This window comes from Acipenser ruthenus, chromosome 49, assembly GCF_902713425.1.
Source record: "Acipenser ruthenus chromosome 49, fAciRut3.2 maternal haplotype, whole genome shotgun sequence".
NCBI lineage: Eukaryota > Metazoa > Chordata > Actinopteri > Acipenseriformes > Acipenseridae > Acipenser > Acipenser ruthenus.
Genome location: NC_081237.1, coordinates 2,468,460 through 2,489,298, shown reverse-complemented (window position 1 = coordinate 2,489,298; position 20,839 = coordinate 2,468,460). Strand labels below are relative to the sequence as shown.

The following is a 20,839-nucleotide window of genomic DNA, read 5'->3' as shown; positions in this document are numbered from 1 at the left end:
TGTGTTTTACTGCTGCTTACTGATCCTGACGTCACCACCCACCTGCACCACTCAAGCCATCCGTGACAGCAACCTCTTCCAGTTTCACTCCTCTCCCCATCATTGTGGACAGCTCCAAAATATGAAAGAGTATTCAGAGCTGCATACATTAAACTAGTTGTGAAAAACAAAATAACTTCAGAAATCTTACCTGTTTTAGATAATCATTTACTAGGCAGGTCTCGGATGTGCAGTTTCAAGAGAAACACCTTATAGTGTATTGTCTTTTTAAAATATGGTATCTGGTGCATAAGAAGATAAAAACATCAGAAAAGGCTATTCGGCCCATCAAGGCTCATCCCTTATTCGCACACGTTTCGTCCATACTAGGGGGGTCTAATTTAATAGGACAGTATTCCTCGTGTTTTAGATGCCTAACCTGGTGGGCTAGTCCATGCATTTATGACTCTCTGTGCTTCCTACCGTCTGTTCTAAACATTTCAAACATGAATGAATGTCTATGGGATTATTTGTTGGCTACAAGTACTTTAAGCATCCATCTATCCAGGCACTCGTTGACACACTTGTGTACAGGGTGCCAGGCCTGTGTCGGTGTCTATGATGATCACACACCATGCTGATATATGGAGGGTGGGCAATCGAGACCCCCCCCAGCCCTCCGAGGAGTGTTAGGCATTATTTCAATACAGAATGTGAGGATTTGTAATGCTGAATATACTGTACACATACAGAAGGAAATATTTTGATAATTGAACTGAAATATTGATAATTGAACTCAGATTCAATGAACGAAACATTAACTGATTAGCTTGTGCAACTGACTGATTAAAAAGTAAGTTGTTACTGTATCATTTTAAATTGCTTTTTGTTTCAAATATACATGGTATTATCTCAGTATGTTCTGTTGCTCCCATATTGAGTTTTGATCATGTTGCACTACACCCTTACCTGGCTTTAAGCAGCTTTGAGCTTGTCTGAAGTATCCCATCATACTGCACCGGCCGGGACTGATCAGATCCTCATGCCACTCAAACCATGTCAATACGTGACTTTTCACCTCCTCTGCTGTGCTGTATAACCGTGCAGATAGGCGCATGGTACTCTTGGGTACACGCTGATGTGTGAGAGGACGCACTTTATCCTTTGGCTTCATATATATGCCCATATGCATCTCCAAGTATAAGCTGAGATAAGTTAATATACAAGACGTGGCGACTAAGATGTTATACAATATATATGCATTTCTATACACCATCATTGATAAAGAACACATTCAAGGATTGTCAATGGATTTCTGAGAGCTTTATAAGTGTCCTGCCATTACATTAGCACCACTATAGACTGAGAGGGGGCTGACAGTTGAAAGGTCTCGTTGTCCTGTGGTTTGAATGTGATAAGGAAAGTTGCTAGTTCCAACAATTAGGCTTCTCCAGACAAACTCAAAGTCAAATAGAGGCTGATTCAGAAAAAAAAAAAATGGTAAGAACACAAGCTAACCAAGAACCACTCAGAACGATTGCATAAAATAGTGAGGGAAACACAATTAAAAAGACAAATGAAGCTAACGTTCAGATCATTTAACAATCCTGCCTTTAACCCACGGACAGAGGCGCTGTCGTCCTAGCCCTCCCAATCCCAGCTGCGCTCTGTTACACGTTTTTGCTCAAACCCTGGGCTCTCTGTGTGAGAGCCTGCTGAGGCTATTCCCCCTGCGCAGCTCTGAGGATATTAAGCATCCTGTTGACGTCAGACAGGCCATTCATAAAAAAAATATTAGCCTGTGTCTTCAGCAGAGCCTGCCAAACGTCTGCCTACTCACTGCAACAGCCTGTCTCGATCACAGCGTTTCTGTCACCTCCAGCATATACAGCACAGGACTTGGACAAAGTGTTGGAAACACCTGCCAGAACTGGCAATAGGGTGTAGGGCAAGCATAGGGAGCCAGCATGGCACTAATTTAATGTCTACAAGATCTTAAAATTGGATCGCTTTTTGAGCCTTGTGCGGCTTTGGCTAGGGAAGCAGCTGTCATTCCAGTACCTACATCAGAATCACTCTGACTGAAATAGACTTGCGACAGGGAGATGCAGCTTTTCTATAAGGTAATATGTTCAGTTGACCAGATCTCTTTTATGGTATAAGTGTGTCTTCTTGTAAGAGTAAGAGGACTTTAAAGCGAGAAGACACTCCTGTACTGTAAAAGACAGGGGTCCTATTAATAAATAATGTTTTAATTAAAGGAAAAGAACACAATGCATATAGTAGTGTTTGTTTTTTTTTTGTCCGCTGGCATTTTACCGTTTACGAGAAGATAGAACAATAAGATGTTCTGGTATGTTCTGAAATTTGGCATTTTGAGAGTGGTTTCGTGGTTTATAATATATTACAGAATGTATGCCAGGGACTGAAAACACAAAAGTATGTGCTGCATGTCTCTACATGTGTCTCTATCAGACTGCTGCTGCAGGGCAGTGACCCTCCTCAAATCCATTCATTATTCACTGAAGCCCAGTGTGTTTTTTTTGTTTGTTTTGTTTGTTTTACTTGTAAAAGGAAATTGCTCTTTAATCTCATTTTACAGAACGATCAAAAAGGCAGATGTTTTTATACAAATACAGAAATACAGTGGCACTAACAACCATACTGACAGTCGCTCTTCATTTCAGTAACCGCTAAAACATCATTTCAATTTCAATGACATTTTAGCAGGGGAAAAACAGGTTTTAGGTATATATTGTACACATCTATACCATAATTAATCACTGATGTGTTAATGGGGTCAATTAAAAAAAAGTGTGTATATATATATATATATATATATATATATATATATATATATATATATATTCTTTAATAAAACAGTACATATGTATATACTCCATTCCAGATGCCATGTCAGATTTTCCATCAACTATTTCAGGTATAAGAAAAAAGCAGTGTTTTTAATCATTATTATTAAAATCATAGACAATCACATTCCATCTCTCTTAAAAAGCTATTTCAGGAAAAAATAAATCTTTTTTTTTTTTATTATTTGGCTGAATGTAAACAACAGTTCCCAGTTTCCATGACGACACAAAATGGCCACCCTTGTAACACAATATCTTGTATTAGTTTAAGAGCAATCAATTCGACTGCATGTAGAGCCTTCATGGATTCGTTTTCTGAGGACTGTGAAGGTTATAAAAGGGCCAACCGACCTCCTCCTTAGCATAAAAGAAGTGATAAGGAGATTCATCAGCCCACCTGCTGGATTGTGTATGCTGAACTGAGGGTTTATGGGATAAGTGACTACAGGTTTTGACTATGAATGTGCGCACTCCGAAAGCATGAAGCTTAAACCCTGAGTGTGTTGATTGTAAAGCAAGGGGAGGAAATGAAGGAATCAAAGTTGGAGGAAGGGTCTCTCAAACAGGAATGACAGTCTCCATGTCGGACCGGGGGGTACCTGGCTACAGCTATGAGGGTCTGGGGTGGGGGTTCGGGGGGCCAGCCAGCTCCTGAACCCAGCTACTCTTTGTCCCTCCAGAGGAGACCTATCAGAAACTGGCGATTGAGACGCTGGAAGAGCTGGACTGGTGTCTGGACCAGCTCGAGACTCTGCAGACCCGCCACTCTGTCAGTGAGATGGCCTCCAACAAGGTAAGCAGAGGTGGTTCAGACTATGAGGTATACAACAGACATCTTGGTTATAGGAGACACACTAGAGCTGTGTTCAGGCAGAGCTGACCGTTCCCACTAACCCTCAGATCGGATCCGATTGAATTACATGCCGCTTTGTAGATTTCCATCTACTTCATGAAAACTGACAAATTGAAAAAGGTGACATTTCAAAATCTAACATGAAATACTGTACTACTATGGATTCCGGTAGACTTTTGCAATATCATTTTGTAGTTTCTTTGATTACATGATGTTAAATAAAAGATCTAAAGTACTTATTATTATGATGTCTCAATCCTAACATGTTTGCTATAGCTGCAGTTTTAGATAGAACAGTTTTCACAAGATCAGTTCAAGTAAAGTCTGAACAGACAAACCTCTTCTGTAATGGTTTGCCTTTCTAAAAGTACTGTGCATGCAGGAGAATTTGCCTCCCTTATTGGGCTACCTGATTTACTTAAACACAGTCTACGTTTGTGCATGTTGCTCTTTCGCACAGGGATAAAGGACTACACTGCTATACGTGTGTTGAATGTAGCTGTTGCTGTTTGTGCAGCTGATACATATTTTTATGGTGGTTTATTAAGGACAGATTTTTTATTTAATTATTATTAATTTCATACTTTTCATATTTGTTTTCATTTATTTTATTGTTCTGGTCTTTTTCTGGCTTCTTTTAAATATAGCCAACTTATATTTTGTTTCAAGGAAGATCTACAAACATTATCACCATAAAACATGTGTTGATTGCTTTGTGAAGCACCCTCAAGAATCTAACTCAATGAAACTAAGGGGACATTTAACATCAGATGTTACAGGGATCTGGCCCCAGGTATTACTGGCCCAATTTAAATTGTCTGCGAACTAATAAACATAATCACACGATGCCCCCTTAAATAACGTTTGCCATCTAATCACAGTTGATAAACTGATACATTGTTACTGTGTAGTTTGATACTAAAATTCTAAAATAAATAACAGTAAGTGCTGGTAACTTACCATTCAGTTTAATTGCTGTCAGAAGACAGAAAGTTTTGATCTGTGTGAAAGTGACACTAAGTATCTAATTATTATGTTATGGATGTGTCTGTTTACCCCGAACACACCGCAGAAGCACATTAACGAGCTCGTCTCCGCCCTGTAAACATAATTAACCCCATGAAGATTTACAATGGAAAACTATCTCAGCGAGAGGGAGGGATTTGGGGAGCACAGTCCAGTGGTCATTTTTACACAGGAATTTAATTTTACAACATACAACATAACAAACCTAGAAAGTATTTGCAAACTAATGATTGGTTATGCTCAGAAACACATGGATTTTGTAACTGATACATTAGTTAAGCTGTTAGTCAGCCTAGGCTCAATTCTGCTACATTCTGTCATTCACAGACCTCCTATAACCCTTTAAGTATCATGATTCAATTAAACACAGTAAATGAGAACAGCCATACCTCCATCAGTGTGATGGAGGCGTCAATGGAGACATTCACCAAAACGTTTCCTTGATAATTGACTTCTGTGCAGTCTTGACTAGGGAAGCACCTGCCAACCAAGCGCTTACTATCATCCCTCGCTCCTTGTTCGTCTGCTGTAATGTTCTGGGTGTTCCAACGCGTATTTATTTTTCAGTGGCCAGTTTGTAGCAGTGAAAATAACAGCTTTGCCAAGCTGTGAAGTCAGAGCTCCCTCGGCAAGGGCAATGTTAAGATCAAATAAATGACTTCATTAAATCCATTATCAGAAGGAAAATTCTGTGTGTTGTAAAACAGAAAACACATAGATTGTTCAGGGGTAACTGAAAAATAATCAATCCTAATGTCTTCCCTCACTCATTGATCATTTGTGATACAGCTTTTAGAACCACTGTGTGTCCTCTCTGTATCACACAGTATACCTGCCAGGGTATTCCCTTTGCATTATAAACTAATCTCTGCTACACGAGCGGATGCTATACATTGCCAACAGCTTTAGAAGTCATTTCTTTTCTGAACAATGTCAGTATGTAACCGTTTTTAAAAAGGCTTTGTAAAATGTTCAATTGGTTTTGCTATAAACGTTTCCCCGTCTGCCGCCCCCCTCACTCACATACACCTCAGTCAATGAAAGGGTTAATCCTGCAATGGATCCCTTGGTCCTCGGAGTCAGTGCAGGCTCCCTCTTACCTCTTTAAGCAACCAATCCCGTTACCCCATTCCAACCTGCCTCTGTTGCAGAGAGCTGTCTATTGGTCCAGCCGCACTGTAGAGTGTGTGTGTGTGTGGGGGGGGGGGGGGGCACTCACAGTGAGTGAACATTTCTGTTTACACATGAATAAAAAGCAGAGAATGACGAGCAGTCATGTATTCCCGTTGTGTCTGTCCTAGTGAACGTTCAGTCCTACCTCCCCTCCTCAATGGACCTTTTCCTTTGCCGAGCTGTGCTCTAACAGCTGCACAGCTGCCATGGCTTCTAGGGCACCTTGTCTTCGGATAAATACAAGTGCTGGGCTGGGCTGTAGTGTTTGGTGGAAGTGGACTACTTTTTTCCCCTTCACTTTCTATTGCAATCTATGGAGTTGTTTTTGGTTTATTGTGCTCCTGGTTAAGCTGCCATGCCCGAAGTTAAGTATTTGCTTTCTGTGTCTTGGTGTTACATTAAGGTAAGTGATGGTGTATCCCATAATTTTTTTAAGAGGTTTTAAAAAAGGTATAAATACTGTTGCATATGTCTGAGATGTTTCACTGCAGTGTGTTTAATGTTTTTGTAAGACTGTTTACAAAGCAGGTCAAATGTATTCAAGCACAAAAAACAAACTTGTTTGATTCTTAGTTGTGCTGTATACCATATGAATAACAGTGTATTATTGATACCTATAGAAAAATGTCAAATTAGTCTACAGCTATGGCCAAAAGTTTGCATTACTCTATAGAATTAACTAATTTAGCTTCATAAAGTCGAATGTTACATATTGAATTATATACTGCTTTGCAGTTTTCCATATAAACTGACAAAAAATAAATACATTTACATTTCTTTGTAGTTTCTTTGATTACACAATGTTAAATAATATATCTAAATTATGGTCATAGTTTTTTTTTTTATAATTATGTATGTCTCAATCCTAACATTCTAGGTGATGCAAAACTTTTAGCCACAGCTTTATTTATTTTGTTAAATATGTATGTATTTTGTTTCAATATTAATACAAATAATAATAATTTGAATACTTAGCAATAATAATAATAATAATAATAATAATAATAATAATCAATACAATGCTTGAGATTTGCAGCATTTTATGTACGGTGCACACCATACTTTTCAGTAATACTAATCTGTAATTTACAGTGAGGAAGCACCTGCCAACCGATCACCTATTTTTTTTGTGACTGACACGGATGTGTAACAGGGACATGCAGCTTGCACACAATTATCTTAATTTCTGTTAGATACTTTTTAAAATCTGCTATAAGGATAGCAATGACAATTAAAATTGAATTCTAGGTCAAGTTCCTCTTTTATGAAGATCTATTTCTCTGCTATAATTAATCAATCAATCACTGCTAAACAGTAACTGAAGACTGCCTTTTGCAACTGCAGTACAGTTTTTTACAAGTGTGTTGCAGTTATAAAGGTAGTGTTATAGTTCCTATGTGAAGTGTGTTGCAGTTTTAAAGGTAGTGTTATAGTTCCTATGTGAAGTGTGTTGCAGTTTTAAAGGTAGTATTATAGTTCCTATGTGAAGTGTGTTGCAGTTTTAAAGGTAGTATTATAGTTCCTATGTGAAGTGTGTTGCAGTTTTAAAGGTAGTATTATAGTTCCTATGTGAAGTGTGTTGCAGTTTTAAAGGTAGTGTTATAGTTCCTATGTGAAGTGTGTTGCAGTTTTAAAGGTAGTGTTATAGTTCCTATGTGACGTGTGTTGCAGTTTTAAAGGTAGTGTTATAGTTCCTATGTGAAGTGCGTTGCAGTTTTAAAGGTAGTGTTATAGTTCCTATGTGAAGTGTGTTGCAGTTTTAAAGGTAGTGTTATAGTTCCTATGTGAAGTGTGTTGCAGTTTTAAAGGTAGTGTTATAGTTCCTATGTGAAGTGTGTTGCAGTTTTAAAGGTAGTGTTATAGTTCCTATGTGAAGTGTGTTGCAGTTTTAAAGGTAGTTTTAAAGTTCCTATGTGAAGTGTGTTGCAGTTTTAAAGGTAGTAATATAGTTCCTATGTGAAGTGTGTTGCAGTTTTAAAGGTAGTTTTAAAGTTCCTATGTGAAGTGTGTTGCAGTTTTAAAGGTAGTGTTATAGTTCCTATGTGAAGTATGTTGCAGTTTTAAAGGTAGTAATATAGTTCCTATGTGAAGTGTGTTGCAGTTTTAAAGGTAGTTTTAAAGTTCCTATGTGAAGTGTGTTGCAGTTTTAAAGGTAGTGTTATAGTTCCTATGTGAAGTATGTTGCAGTTTTAAAGGTAGTAATATAGTTCCTATGTGAAGTGTGTTGCAGTTTTAAAGGTAGTTTTAAAGTTCCTATGTGAAGTGTGTTGCAGTTTTAAAGGTAGTGTTATAGTTCCTATGTGAAGTGTGTTGCAGTTTTAAAGGTAGTAATATAGTTCCTATGTGAAGTGTGTTGCAGTTTTAAAGGTAGTTTTAAAGTTCCTATGTGAAGTGTGTTGCAGTTTTAAAGGTAGTGTTATAGTTCCTATGTGAAGTATGTTGCAGTTTTAAAGGTAGTAATATAGTTCCTATGTGAAGTGTGTTGCAGTTTTAAAGGTAGTTTTAAAGTTCCTATGTGAAGTGTGTTGCAGTTTTAAAGGTAGTGTTATAGTTCCTATGTGAAGTGTGTTGCAGTTTTAAAGGTAGTTTTAAAGTTCCTATGTGAAGTGTGTTGCAGTTTTAAAGGTAGTATTATAGTTCCTATGTGAAGTGTGTTGCAGTTTTAAAGGTAGTGTTATAGTTCCTATGTGAAGTGTGTTGCAGTTTTAAAGGTAGTGTTATAGTTCCTATGTGACGTGTGTTGCAGTTTTAAAGGTAGTATTATAGTTCCTATGTGAAGTGTGTTGCAGTTTTAAAGGTAGTTTTAAAGTTCCTATGTGAAGTGTGTTGCAGTTTTAAAGGTAGTTTTAAAATTCCTATGTGAAGTGTGTTGCAGTTTTAAAGGTAGTAATATAGTTCCTATGTGAAGTGTGTTGCAGTTTTAAAGGTAGTTTTAAAGTTCCTATGTGAAGTGTGTTGCAGTTTTAAAGGTAGTTTTAAAGTTCCTATGTGAAGTGTGTTGCAGTTTTAAAGGTAGTATTATAGTTCCTATGTGAAGTGTGTTGCAGTTTTAAAGGTAGTTTTAAAGTTCCTATGTGAAGTGTGTTGCAGTTTTAAAGGTAGTGTTATAGTTCCTATGTGAAGTGTGTTGCAGTTTTAAAGGTAGTGTTATAGTTCCTATGTGAAGTGTGTTGCAGTTTTAAAGGTAGTTTTAAAGTTCCTATGTGAAGTGTGTTGCAGTTTTAAAGGTAGTGTTATAGTTCCTATGTGAAGTGTGTTGCAGTTTTAAAGGTAGTATTATAGTTCCTATGTGAAGTGTGTTGCAGTTTTAAAGGTAGTTTTAAAGTTCCTATGTGAAGTGTGTTGCAGTTTTAAAGGTAGTGTTATAGTTCCTATGTGAAGTGTGTTGCAGTTTTAAAGGTAGTGTTATAGTTCCTATGTGAAGTGTGTTGCAGTTTTAAAGGTAGTTTTAAAGTTCCTATGTGAAGTGTGTTGCAGTTTTAAAGGTAGTGTTATAGTTCCTATGTGAAGTGTGTTGCAGTTTTAAAGGTAGTGTTATAGTTCCTATGTGAAGTGTGTTGCAGTTTTAAAGGTAGTATTATAGTTCCTATGTGAAGTGTGTTGCAGTTTTAAAGGTAGTATTATAGTTCCTATGTGAAGTGTGTTGCAGTTTTAAAGGTAGTTTTAAAGTTCCTATGTGAAGTGTGTTGCAGTTTTAAAGGTAGTAATATAGTTCCTATGTGAAGTGTGTTGCAGTTTTAAAGGTAGTATTATAGTTCCTATGTGAAGTGTGTTGCAGTTTTAAAGGTAGTGTTATAGTTCCTATGTGACGTGAGTTGCAGTTCTAAAGGTCATTCCCATGCTGTTTTGGGTCCCCCTGTAAGTGGATGTGTTGTTCTCTTTTTCAGTTTAAAAGGATGCTGAATCGAGAGCTGACACACCTATCAGAAACCAGCCGGTCTGGGAACCAGGTCTCCGAGTTCATATCAAACACATTTTTAGGTAAGTGGAGCCCACACAGGATACTTACATTATTGTGGACAGCTATGGATGAAAGTTTTGCATCACCTAGAATTTTAGGATTGGGACATAATTAAAAAAAAAAAAATTATATGAGCATAATTGTGATCTTTTATTTCACATCATATAATCAAAGAAACCACAACATTGTGTCGCAAAAGTCTACCGGAAGCCATAATAATAGTACACTATTTCATGTTAGATTTTGAAATGTCACATATTTTAATTTGTCAAAACTACAAAGCGGTGTGTAATTCAATATTTAACGTAACATTATTCATTCAACTTTCGGAAACAAAATGAGTTAATTTTCTAGGGTGAGGCAGAACCTTTGGCCGTAGCTGTACAGTTCACGTGGTCATGGGGGGGTTGGTGGGGTGGAAAGTGGAGAGCGGAGAGTGGAGGGAAGGCATGACCAGTCGGCCAGTAAAGGAGGAGCAGAGAGAGCGAGAGGGGGCGTGGGGAGAAACGAGGGATTGGAGGTAGGAGGGGGCAGTGTGGTGAAGAGAGCGGTGGGCAAGAACATGCAGAGAGCAAGGCAGGACAGCCCTGCACCCTATTGCTCCACTCCCACGCAGCCAGTACATGAGTGTGCACTGCTGGTGACTACAATGGAGCCGTTTTGCAGAACATCACTGTAAAGGAAGAACCAACACATTATCTGTTTCCATAGGGACTGTAATATTATTAGACTGTACTTGCATCACTTGCCAGTGTTCAACTTATATTCCTGCAGAAATTATCCTTCGCCAAAATAGATGGTGAAGGAATGGAGAGCAAACAAAGAAAGAAATTCAGGGAGTATTTGCTAGTTAGTTTTTTTGTGCTGCTTGGTTGAAATGCTGAAAGTTCAAGCTGATGGTCACAGGTTTAGCTTTACACAAGCCAGACTCAGGACTCTGGATGGAATATACAGTGCACATTCACTGGGCATGGGCTTTTAGAAATCTTACCCGTTATGCACTTCCATTATAACTAACATGTAGGTGCTACACCACTGTTTGCAAGAAATCCTTCCAGACGGTGTTGTAGTTGCTTGGTTATTTAACCTGGTGGATTCAGACAGTGTAGCAGTTCCTTGGTTATTTAATCTGGAGGGTGAATTGCTTTTTACCTGTCATAAACCAGCCAGCTGCTTCCCCCGTTGACTGACATGCTTTCAGCCAGTTGTGGTTGACATGTAAAAATAAAAATAAGGGGCTCCCGAGTGGCGCATCCCATAAAGGCGCTCCGCGTGGAGAGCATGATGCGCCCTATAGCCTGGAGGTAGCTGGTTCGAGTCCAGGCTATTCCACTGCCGACCGTGGACGGGAGTTCTCAGGGGGCGGTGCAGAATTGAGCGAGCACCGCTCGTGGGGGAGGGCTTAGGTCGGCTAGGGTGTCCTCGGCTCACCGCGCACCAGCGACCCCTGTAGACTGACTGGGCGCCTGCGGGCTTGCCTGTAAGCTGCCCAGAGCTGCGTTGTCCTCCGACGCTATAGCTCTGGGTTGGCTGCATGGCAGGCCTGCAGAATGAAAAAAAGTGGTTGGCTGACGGCACACGCTTCGGAGGACAGCGTGTGTTCGTCTTCGCTGCTCCCGAGTCAGCGCAGGGGTGGTAGCGATGAACTGAGTTTAAAAAAATACAATTGGATATATCAAATTGGGAGAAAAATGGGGGAAAAATCAATTGGCGACTACAAAATTTAAAAAATAAATAAATAAAAATAAGTCTCACCGTTTTGGTAGTACCTTTCCGGCAATTTGGGTTTCCGTATAGTTTTCTTTTAGGGAGAGAAATTCTCCTTCCAAATGCAAATGACCCTATTAATAAAACAGTGTGGGAGGGTCTATTTAAATGTGTCTGTCAGCATTCCAATTTGCCTTGCGTGACGACTGATATCGTGCAGCTTTCCTAAACGGGATTTACAAGAAGTTTTAAGGTTGTCTTGAAGAACCGCAAGGGCAGCCGGCCTCATTTGGCCACCAAAAAAATAATAAAAAAGCGAAGGAAACAAAACAAAAACCAGACGTATCGTTACACAGATACCAAAAAAATAAAAACAACATTCCACAAGAGAGCGCTTTCCACTATCCATGTATTATTTGCTATACATGTACATATATATTATATACAAGGTTTCCTACAGAATGGTAGCTTTATCAAGTCTCATGGTAATTTACAGACAGAGCTAAAATCCAGTATTTTAGGTTAATTATATATAAAAACATATACAGTCCAAAAGTTTAGTAAATTTGAGTAAATTTTCAAAATACTGGTAGTAAATCTACAATAGACTACCCTACTCGCCCACATTACCCACTACTTAATGTTCTAATAATAATAATAATAATAATAATAATAATTATAATAATGTATGTAATGTAATGTAAAGCCACTGGCTCGAATTCCCACCTATGGTAATTCATTTCATTCTGGGGTACAAACTTGACTTTTTTTGTTCTAGTAGGTACCCATGATAGATAATACTTAACACTAGTGTAACATGAATTGCATCTCATCTTGCTCCTAAGGGACTGAAGAGTCTAAGATCAAAGCAATCAGCTGTCCGATCACCAAACATGAAAACAGCAAAAGTGTAAAGAATAAAAGATATCTGGCTTCATTATTATTATTATTATTATTATTACTATTATTATTATTATTATTATTATTATTATTATTATTATTATTATTATTATTATTAATTTGGTCAAATAATCTTACCAGGGCTACTTTCAGCAGATCTCAGTTGATGATAAATAATTGCTTGTTACAGCCTTTAGTTATAAGAAAGTCACGGAGGTTATGTCACAAATGTGATCTTTACTGCTGAAGTCTGGTGAACATGTGGTATGGCTTTTGGACTTGGTTTTTGGTCAAGGCTTTTTAGTGTGAGAAGGCGATTATCCACTTTAACATCCACTTCTATTGGAATGCAAATGGCACAATACAGTTTCAGTAAACAGATGTCACAGAGGCATCCATTCACAGCACAGCCGATGAAATGAAGCTAGGAAACTAGATGATGTAACAATTAGAACATGGGGACATTTTGCACTTGGTGTTCATGTAACTTGTTTTTTTCAGATAAACAGCATGAAGTGGAAATCATGTCTCCGATACAAAAAGACAAGGACAAGACAAAGCAGCCGATGTGCCAGATTAGTGGGGTTAAGAAGTTAACACACAGTACCATCCTGAACACCTGCAGTATCCCTCGCTTCGGAGTCAAGACCGATAAGGAAGGACCTTTGACAAAGGTTACTATTACTATTAGTATTAGTAGTATTCGAATATTCAAACAAACTCAAGCATGCTTGTATTCGTTCCTATAGCAGTTTTTATGACAGTATATGGGGCAGCAGTGTGCAGTAGTGGTTAGGGCTCTGGACACCTGACCGAAGGGTTGTGGGTTCAATCCCTTGTGGGGGACACTGCTGCTGTACCCTTGAGCAAGGTACTTTACCTAGATTGCTCCAGTAAAAACCCAACTGTATAAATGGGTAATTGTATGTAAAAAAAAAAATAATGTGATATCTTCTAACAATTGTAAGTCGCCCTGGATAAGGGCGTCTGCTAAAGAAATAAATAATAATAATAATAATAAAGATGCAAAGGAAACCAATGCATAAATGCTAAATAAATAGCACACATCAGAGTTGGGGTCAATTATATTTTTTCAATTCCAATTCCCTTTTATACAATTCCAATCCTATTATCTTTTACGACATAGTCTTTACTGAGGTTTATGCCAGAGGCTTTTTCAGGTTACCTGACAAGTTCATTAAGTTGTATACAGTATTTATTTGCTCAATAAAGCCATTGTTGTAAAATGATTGGAATAGGAATTTCAATTGATTAAAAGGGAATTGGGATTAGAAATGGAATTGGAAATGAAAAAACGGAATTGACTCCAACTCTGGCACACATTCCACTGTACAGAAAAGTGTTTCTCTCCTTTCACTGGCAGGTGATTTGTGGGTTCCATATTTGCTCCTAATAGTTTTACTGTAGAATGTGTAGAAGTTATAGTACAGAAGTTATCCCTTGCTTAGAACATACACCGCAATTCTGAAATAAAAACACAATAATAGTATAATAGTAGTTGGTGAGTACCATCTTGGTTTCTGTGATTTTTAATAAGGTGATACATCATGTGTAGGGTGTCTCTTATTGTGATAAACATCACTTCACATATTTTAGCTGCACAAACTGCACAAGATGAAGCCTGTTATAGAAGAGACACCCGGCACACAACATAGTAACTTATAATGCTACCAATGACTACCATTCAAACTATGGCTCCTCCTGTTGTAGCTAGCATTGTGCTACTGTGTCTTCTGGTGCAGAGTCACAGCAAAGCCACTGAAGAGCTCTACTCTGCTTATTCATTTTGTCTTTACATTTCAGGAACTAGAAGAAATCAACAGATGGGGCCTTGATGTTTTTAAGATAGCAGAGTATTCTGGAAATCGGCCATTAACAGTTGTAATGTACACCATCTTCCAGGTAAATCTGCACTGCTCTACTCCGGTCCTGTTTGTATTGATTCTCCAAACAGGTTTGCTATACTCTGCTCAGTCATCTGCTGACAAAAGCTGATCTATTCCAACTAATATGCAGTCTGTGTATGATTCTCATACTTCAATAATAACCTCAACCACCATAATTAGTCTACAATAGAAGCTGCTTTCACTTTTTCTTTTTAAAGAAACAAAATCACATTTATTATTATTATTTAGTATTTGAATTAGGTTCAATATTATTTTGTAATGGTTCTTCAGCATTTGCATTTGATTCTGGTTTTACATTTAATTTAAAAATGTGCTAAACATGAAGAGGTGCAGTAAATTGTTTTATTGCATATGAAAATATATATTTACTTATCATCCTCCATTACTTTAAACACTCATCTATATATACAGACAACTGTTCGTCCGATACCTTAATTGTAAAGTATTTGTAATTCAATAAATAAATAAGAATTAGAAAAGGAATGACCAGAATACACTGTAAAATATACTTGGAGGGCTAATGTAATATTCTTAACAACAGCAGGTCTTAATAACGCCGCCTTAGGACTCCTTCCATTATCTTATCCCATGAGTGGGTCATTAAATCACTAAAAAGCAGTGATATTAATACAGTACAGAGCAGTGGTATTAATACACAGTACAGAGCAGTGGTATTAATACACAGTATAGAGCAGTGGTATTATTACACAGTACAGAGCAGTGGTATTAATACAGTACAGAGCAGTGGTATTAATACAGTACAGAGCAGTGGCATTAATACAGTACAGAGCAGTGGTATTAATACAGTACAGAGCAGTGGCATTAATACAGTACAGAGCAGTGGCATTAATACAGTACAGAGCAGTGGTATTAATACACAGTACAGAGCAGTGGTATTAATACACAGTACAGAGCAGTGGTATTAATACAGTACAGAGCAGTGGCATTAATACAGTACAGAGCAGTGGCATTAATACAGTACAGAGCAGTGGTATTAATACAGTACAGAGCAGTGGTATTAATACACAGTACAGAGCAGTGGTATTAATACAGTACAGAGCAGTGGCATTAATACAGTACAGAGCAGTGGCATTAATACAGTACAGAGCAGTGGTATTAATACAATACAGAGCAGTGGTATTAATACACAGTACAGAGCAGTGGTATTAATACAGTACAGAGCAGTGGTATTAATACAGTACAGAGCAGTGGTATTAATACACAGTACAGAGCAGTGGCATTAAGTGTTAAGATTGTTAAAATAGTCACCTGACAGCATTAGCTGTAAGGTTTGCATCCTTGATTTAAGTTTCTTATGGTTTTCCCTCCCTGAATCAGGAGAGAGACCTGTTGAAGTCCTTTAAGATCCCTGTCGACACGTTTATCACCTTCATGATGACCCTGGAAGATCACTACCACTCGGACGTGGCGTATCACAACAACATCCACGCAGCTGACGTGGTCCAGTCTACCCACGTGCTCCTCTCCACACCAGCACTGGAGGTGAGAACAGCTGCCAAACTACACGTACACAAGCACTACATGGAACTGAGAATGAACTGGCTCAAGGGTTGGTACAGTGATAGATTTTAAACATCTAACTGTTGTGAAACATTTGCATTCCAAATACAGGATTTGGCCTTAGTGTTCACATAGTAGTAAGAGCATGTAGTCAAAGTGTCTTCTGTCTTTTACCTACACAATTAAATGCTGTGTGCATGCAGTCTTGTACACAATCATTGAAGTGATAGAGGGGTTCTTGTGATGGCATTTCTGAGTGCTACAAACATTCCAGTTAGTTTAAATGTTTAAATGTGTTTAATCCTAAAGCGATACAGAAACATCGGTTATAAATATCCCCAATAGGTTAAAGTGTAAAATAGGTTACAGAGCTCTTATTAAATCAGGGGGTGGGTTTTGGGGGTGTTTTTTGTTTCTTTCCTGTATACAACCTTTCAGAGCTATCCAACCAGATGTTTAGAAGTTATACAGGTTACAATATGAAGAAACCCTAAATCAGCTCTCCATTGTCATTCAAGATATGAATGGTTTAAAACGACCATTTACACAGCATCATTAACCTAAATATAAGTTATCAGGGAATTAGTGCTCCATCATTTGGGCTTACTGGAACACTACTTAATTACATTAGGTTCTTTAGCAATGGTACTATTGTAATGCATACTGCATTGAGTAAATACATATTACACTAAACGAATCTACTATAGAAAAGAGAAATTGAGTGATATTTTGGTAATAATCTGAAATCTTATTTTTCCTAGGCTGTGTTTACAGACCTAGAGATCCTGGCTGCTATCTTTGCCAGTGCGATCCATGACGTTGATCACCCGGGGGTATCGAACCAGTTTCTAATCAACACAAGTAAGCCTCCCCCAGCTCTGCATCTTCCAATACAGCAGTGGGTCTTGTTGTCTAATTCTATTCAAGCAGTTGAACCCTGATTGGAGGGCATTGCCGTCCGGTAGAAGGTAAAGAACTATCGTATAGACAAATCCAACTACCCAACAAGCAGGGTTTTATTGCAATTAGAAACCGATAAACAGTGCCTTTATTGCTATTGTTATTGTCTAATTCACAGATTTGTTTCTGTGTTTAATGTTTTGCTGTCCCTGGTCCTCTAACGTATGGTATAGTGATACACTAAGGCTAGGATACGATACGCATCTCGCTATGCAGGCTGCCATGCAACGTGTACGGATGCATGTGAGGGCTCTGATGGGCTACTGAATGATACACAATAAGATCAAATGATCACTGAATGGCATTTAATGACTATTTTGTAAAAAGACTAAACTTGTTAGGAAGAATATGTATTCATACTAACTATTAAACACACGTATTCTTCATTCAAGAGCCACTAGGTGAACTACAATGAGCGATGGAATGCTTTCTGGTCTTGTATAACCATACAATCAACACATACCTCTATTGCGATAGGATACGATACCTCATGAGTCGTGATAGACAATTAATCGTTGCGCCCCTAGTGGTAATGCCTTGCAATGGAGTTTCAGAATCATTTTAGTTTAAATAGGGTTAGTTTCTCCTTGCCATGCACACATTGCATTCTCCTCTGTTCTTTATTGAATTAACGGTAAAGGGCTCTATTTTAAAGATCTAAGCAGCAGATCTGAACAGCACCACTCTTCAGCTCTGTAATCCAAAAAGAGACCCCATGATCTGGTCATTGTTTTTTTTGTATATAATTTCCTAAAATTGTATCCAAGCTGCTGTTCACACACAGGCCAACCTGACATTCACTCAAGAGCCATTGTTTACAAGCAGGTCTGGGGTGGTGTGTGTCTCTCAATGGGATAATTAGCCTAAGCGACTCACAGGCAGGGAACAGAAGACTAACATGCTGGTAAAAACCCCCAGAGCTCTATTAATGGTTATATGTGGGCAACTGAGTCCAATATAATAGCTTCTAATAATAGAACAGCAGTTCTTTCAGTAGAATGGGCCTCGACATGTTTGCGAGAAGGGTGTCCAGCTCCTGTCCTCCATTCACCCACACTGTGGGCATCTTCTGCCAGTGACCAATTTGCAGGTTTTTTTCAATGCTTTTAATTTTTTTTTTTTTTTTTTTTTAAATAGTCGGAACTGAATTGCATCCTGGCTCCATTAAAAAGTTCCCTGCTTTGACATCACAAAGTTTCAAATGGACTGTTCTGCAGTAGTGATATATAGAAGAAATATCACTTCATATAAATTGTTGTCCACCCTCTCAAACTGCTGTCTGGGTTGCAGACGTTTTATACAGTATATCAGCTAGGAATCCATTAAGAAACCAGTAACCTTGTGAACTATTTCCCTACTCCTGTTGTTGCTTACAGATAGCTGGACTTTTCAGCGGGATGTTGAAACAGGCTAGGAAATTAGATTTGATACAGCTGTTAATTGCTTGATATACTTCTAACTCAAAACCGTACTGCACTGATCAGTGGCCACTGGGCTTTATTAGCCCTGGAGCTCCACAGTGCAGTTGTCTTGTGTTTCATTCTGCTTTTCCCTAATTTCCCTCCCTTCTTGCTCAGACTCGGAGCTGGCCCTGATGTACAACGACTCCTCAGTGCTGGAGAATCATCACCTGGCCGTGGGCTTCAAGCTGCTGCATGAGGAGAACTGTGACGTCTTCCAGAACCTGAGCAAGAAGCAGAGGCAGTCGCTCCGGAAGATGGTCATCGACATGGTGAGAACGAGCACTGGAGCACTGGACACACGTCCAGAACGATGCAACACACAGTAGTGCACAATAAGAAACACTAAAAGAGACTTCAACGACAAACTATTGGGATTAGAAGTCTTTTTCAATGTCCTTGTGGTTCAGAAAATAAATGTATGTTTCTTTTAGCATTTCTAAATTCAGCACTGGATGCACGTAGATCACTCCACCTTGACAATGTAGCCTGGCCCATAACAAAATTGCATTGGTTACCCATTTCACTTACTTTTAGTAGTAAATTTCTTGATAGCCCTGAATAGATAAACATCCCTGCTTCCAAAATTGGCAAGATATCAATAGCAATTATGCAATTGATGCTTTTTGTTCTGCAATTTGTATACCAACATGTTTGCTTATGTAAGTCCTTAGATCATATCTCTGTTATTTCTAATAGAATCCATATCCTCTTCATCCTGAATATCTACATGTAGGTTTATGCACTGCTCCATTATCAAGCTATGATCTTAACACTATGCCTCTCCAGAAACTACTCCAGAAATACTGGTCATTCACAGATTTACCCTTATTTAATGAAAGGAAATTTTATCCTACATCACAAAAGAACGCCTAGTTTAGTTGGAAAATAACATTTTCACAAAAAGGGGTTTCTGCAATAGTAACTGGTATTGCATGGAATATTGAACCAGTCTTGACAGTCAAATATGTTTCTGCATTCATGTTCTTGGAAAGCAGCTGACAGTATGTGTCTTTCTCACTGCCAGGTACTGGCGACAGACATGTCAAAGCACATGAACCTGCTGGCTGATTTGAAAACTATGGTGGAGACCAAGAAAGTGACGAGTTTAGGGGTCCTGCTGCTGGATAACTACTCCGACCGAATACAGGTACTAACTGGGGGGTACCTTACAGGGGGGGCACCTGATCTGGGGTCTCAACACTACGCAGTATACATGTCTAACTCCACTCTAAACTGCACAGCGCTCGAGTAGGATAGCAAAAATAACTGCACTCCAAACAGAAGAGCTGTTAGACTCTGCAACTGTTTCATTAGCTAGTCTTGGACAGTCTTTCTGTAAAGTTACTTAGGGTTTGATTTTATCAAATTATACCCTGTGGGGATTTGCTACAGCTGCATTTTTTAGAGCATTTTACAGCACCATTGAATCTAGCTGTATTGCACACCCCTCTTAACTGCAGAAAGGTGGTTGATGCAAACCAGAGGGACTGACAACATTATTAGCATGTTTTTTATGACCTGAAACTCACAAGCCTTGCACCCAGTCCTGGGTTTCAGAACTACCTTCAGTTAAGTTGAATAACTGGTAATGCTTCAGACTCATGTGTGATAAGTTTAGAGTAGAATTACCAGGGGCCTGATTGTTCAATTTTTTTTCAATACAAACCTAAACCAGAGAGGTTCTGAAACCCATAACTGGGTTCAAGGCTGGTGTAAGCTTTGAGAACTGGGTTCTATAAGCTGTAATGCTCAAAATCCTGCCCTGTGCCCCTGTGTGCCTGTCTTGCTGTAGGTTCTTCAGAACATAGTGCACTGCGCTGACCTCAGCAACCCCACCAAGCCTCTGCAGCTGTACCGGCAGTGGACAGACCGTATCATGGTGGAGTTCTTCACACAGGGGGACCGCGAGCGCGACAAGGACATGGAGATCAGCCCCATGTGTGACAAGCACAATGCCTCCATCGAGAAGTCGCAGGTACCAGAGGCTGGGGAGGCTTCATAATGTTGAGTTAGAGAGGACTTCTCTTAACATTCCCTTCTGGTTTGAATTGGTAAATACAGGGATGGGATTTCCATATATTTTAATGATCGTGTGCACGTAACTTACTAAACGATTACACTATTATACTTATATTATACTATGCATTTGATGTAGCAAGCTGAAATGTTTCTTTGTGATTTACTGGTTTCTGCTGCCTGTGCAAGGCACGCTCTCAGTCTCTCAGTCAGTGGAGCCCGAGGCTTGCGGCTGGGCCTCTCTCTGCAGGTATGTGGATACATGCTTGTATCGCAGGTGGTTATTATTATCCCTGTGCTGTTCATGTAACTCCGTCATTCATGGCAAACTGTGAATTTGTATGTTTTAGTGTCTCATTTGGTAAAATGACCCCCAAATAAAATTATTTTTTATTTTATTTTTTCAAGTCACAAACTTACGTGGGTGCAATCTCGTTCGTGTTCCGCTTGCTATCGGCTTGTTTACTAATATTAACCACAGC

General features: G+C 38.8%; 1 protein-coding gene across 3 annotated transcripts in view; it reads left to right on the top strand.

Annotated features, from left to right (window-relative positions):
- The window catches only part of LOC131721857 (cAMP-specific 3',5'-cyclic phosphodiesterase 4D-like), a 182,645-nt gene that overhangs the window by 155,539 nt on the left and 6,267 nt on the right, over window positions 1-20,839 (top strand). For all 3 annotated transcript variants that reach the window (XM_059014949.1, XM_059014950.1, XM_059014951.1), the window contains 9 exons: window positions 3,530-3,642; window positions 9,789-9,882; window positions 12,971-13,143; window positions 14,294-14,392; window positions 15,736-15,900; window positions 16,680-16,779; window positions 18,456-18,610; window positions 19,366-19,488; window positions 20,134-20,316. In XM_059014949.1, coding sequence (XP_058870932.1) covers window positions 3,530-3,642; window positions 9,789-9,882; window positions 12,971-13,143; window positions 14,294-14,392; window positions 15,736-15,900; window positions 16,680-16,779; window positions 18,456-18,610; window positions 19,366-19,488; window positions 20,134-20,316 — 1,205 coding nt within the window. The remainder of the gene's footprint in view (window positions 1-3,529; window positions 3,643-9,788; window positions 9,883-12,970; window positions 13,144-14,293; window positions 14,393-15,735; window positions 15,901-16,679; window positions 16,780-18,455; window positions 18,611-19,365; window positions 19,489-20,133; window positions 20,317-20,839) is intronic.